The sequence below is a fragment of the Sitophilus oryzae genome, unplaced genomic scaffold (assembly GCF_002938485.1).
Source record: "Sitophilus oryzae breed Bouriz unplaced genomic scaffold, Soryzae_2.0 scaffold_395_pilon_pilon, whole genome shotgun sequence".
Lineage (NCBI taxonomy): Eukaryota > Metazoa > Arthropoda > Insecta > Coleoptera > Curculionidae > Sitophilus > Sitophilus oryzae.
The window spans coordinates 2,051,817-2,054,727 of record NW_022146968.1 but is presented as its reverse complement, the minus strand read 5'-3'; the positions used below and the strand labels follow the sequence as shown (position 1 = coordinate 2,054,727).

The window sequence follows — 2,911 nt, the reverse complement described above, 5'->3', positions numbered from 1 at the left end:
AAGTTGTCTTTTATATGGATGTTTAGACGTTTATCGCACAGTAGGTTCCGCAATTTTAGGAAGTTTGATCTAGCCATCTCAATTCGAGCTCTGATCTCAATGTCTGGGTTTAGGTCTTCACTAATCCAACTGCCCAAATATCTAAACTTTGAGACTCTTGCTATTGGTGTCCCACCTACGACTACCTCCGTTGCCTGTCTTGCATCTCTATTTATCACCATGACTTTTGTTTTGTTTGTATTTATCCTGAGACCCATTGAGTCGCCCACCGAGGACAGTCTATCAAGAAGTCTTTGCAGGCCCTCAGTGGTGTCTGCAATAACGACGGTATCATCAGCATATCTCATGTTGTTAATCAGCCTGCCATTCACTTTTATGCCGTCTTCTGATCCCTCAAGCGCATTTCGAAATATTAGTTCGGAGTACATATTGAAGAGCATAGGGCTCAATACGCATCCTTGCCTAACTCCACGCTTGATAGGTATTGCTGTTGTTTCAGTGTCCTGTAGTTTTACTGTCGCTACTTGTTGTTCGTATAGCTTTTGGATAATTTTCAGGTCTTGGGTATCCAGGCCTCTTCTTTCAAGGATGCTCAGCAATTCCCTGTGGTTGACGCAGTCGAATGCCTTCGTGTAGTCTATGAAGCATAGGTGTACCTCCTTTCGTTGACTCTGCACTTCTGCAAAAGCACCGATAGCACAAACAGGGCTTCTCTCGTCCCCAGTCCCTCGCGAAATCCCATTTGCTGTTCACTTATGTCTAGCTCACATTTTCTTCGGATTCGATTATGCAGAACCTTTAAAAACAGCTTTAGGACTTGACTCATCAGACTTATTAAACGAAACTCATCACATCTTTTTGCACCATTTTTTTTTAAGGAATAGGTATAAATGTCGACGTTAGCTAGTCCTGCGGTATGTTTCCGGTATTGTATACAGAATGGAAGAGGTTTACCAATAACTTTAAATTGTCTCCGTTTATTAGTTTTATCAATTCTGGGTAGATGTTGCCGGTCCAGCTGCTTTCCCCTTTTTGGTGTTCTTTAAAGCTCTCTCGATTTCTGAGATCATTATATCTGGACCATTTTCCGTTTCATTTGGGAGTGAAAAGAGGGGCCACCGTCATCGAACAGTTCCCTTATGTAATTGGTCCATACCTCCTCTAGTTTTTGTTCGGTTAGGATTGGTTTATTCTCACCGTCCACGATTCTGGTACATGTTCGAGGTTTGTGTTTCCCAGTGACTTCTTTGACTTTTTTATGTAGGTTAAATAAGTCATGTTTTTGGTGGAGCTCCTCGACTTCGCGGCACCTCTCCGTCATCCACAGTTCTTTGGCTTCTTTGATTTTATTTCTGATAAGCCTGTGAGTGTCTCTATATCTCTGAGGGTCTGTGCCTTTAAAACTTCGCCGCTTTTCCATGAGGTCTAAAATTTCTTGAGTCATCCACGCTTTATGGTGCTTCTCGTTATTATTTGTTGTTAGTTGTTCTTGTGTTTCCTGCAGCGCTTCTTTAATTTTCTTCCAGATGTTCTCTATGTTATTGTGGTCTTCCAGTCCAGGGGTTTGAGAGGCATTTGGCTGTTGGATCTTTCCTAGTTGCTCGTTGAGTTTGTTGGACACGTCTTGTCGTTGTGCCTCACTTCTCAGTAAACTCATGTTGTAAACTGGGTAAGTATTTGCACTAAGTACTCCATTTCTGTATCGTTTTAGAGCTAATATATAATCAATTTGGTTACGTATTGGATTTTGCTTTGAATCTTGTGGCGATTTCCACGTATAGAGCCGCCTTGCAGGTAGTTTAAACCACGTATTGCAGATAAAGAAGACCTCTTCCTGACAGAATTGGATTAAGGTGTCGCCTCTTTCGTTTCTTTCGCCTGTTTCATAGTCGCCAACGACATCCTCGCTTTTCCATTTGCCAACTTTGGCGTTAAAATTTCATAATATAAAGGTAATTTCATTTTTTCTGGTGCAAGATAGCAGTTGTTTCACTTCAGCATACCAAAATTTAATTTTCTCTTCTGGTTTTGCGTTGGAGCGTACACCTGGAGAATATTTAAATTCCTCGGTGTGGCCTTAAGCTGTATCATCATAGCCCTGTCGGACATAGGAATAAAGTTAAGGACCGAAGGACCAGTTCTCGCGTCCCAAAGAATTCCAACGCCGTTCGGGTGGCTAGCGCTGTCGTTTCCGGAGTAATACAGTGTTGAGTCGTCAACCCTTATTTGTCCACTATTCGGCCATCTTGTCTCGCTTATTCCCAGTATATTTATATCCAGTCTGTTCATTTCCTGTCTTATGTTGTAAAGTTTTCCAGCCACATACATGGACCTGACATTCCATGTACCAATCTTTAGTGTCCTTGCACAGTTGCTTTTTAAATAGTTCGAGTTTTTTCACGAGGGGATTCTTAGCACCCCTTGACCATCTAAGGTCTGCCGCGGACTAGGGACCATTGACTTTTGTTGCGTTGCCATGTTTTGTTTGTCTTGAGAAATCTCCAGGGATCTTTAATATGGTGGTTTCTCGTTGCCTTCCATATTCTTATGCCGTTGACTTCTTAAAGTTCATCCGCCTTTTGGGACGATTTCTCACCCCATGGTCAAAAGAGTGCCCTTCAACACTCCGCTCTTCCGCCCTTTGAGAAAAGACCATTGGCAGAGTGAGTGCGATCGCTTATCCCGGCGATCATTCGGCTCATTGCTCTCCATGCATATCTGGCTACCCTCACTTGGGGTGTGTGGGTCAACACAGTGTACCGGGGTGTGGCGCTTGGAGCCAGCAAGTGAGAGTTGGGTGTCTCGTGAAGACCAGTTATCTGGGACCTCCGCCCGCCTATGGCACTTGGAGTGACCGTACCAGACAAAAGGTACTACCTCTCCAACACACCCCTACACCCCCTGTTTACTA

General features: G+C 43.5%; 1 protein-coding gene across 1 annotated transcript; it reads right to left on the bottom strand.

Moving 5' to 3' along the window:
• Positions 1–1,069: 1,069 nt before the first annotated feature.
• LOC115885517 lies at positions 1,070–2,328 on the bottom strand. Its single transcript, XM_030904467.1, has 2 exons — positions 2,004–2,328; positions 1,070–1,923 (listed from the first exon to the last, which is right to left on the bottom strand). Exons 1-2 carry the CDS (start codon positions 2,326–2,328, stop codon positions 1,070–1,072), a joined length of 1,179 nt encoding a protein of 392 aa, XP_030760327.1.
• Between the last annotated feature and the right edge of the window lie 583 nt (positions 2,329–2,911).

Bases quoted from the DNA above. Each gene is read 5' to 3' on its own strand.
- LOC115885517 (XM_030904467.1), bottom strand. From the start codon at position 2,328: ATGTATGTGGCTGGAAAACTTTACAACATAAGACAGGAAATGAACAGA. The intron at 1,924-2,003 runs GTATGCTGAAGT...TTAACGCCAAAG, and splicing joins GAAGAGAAAATTAAATTTTG to TTGGCAAATGGAAAAGCGAG.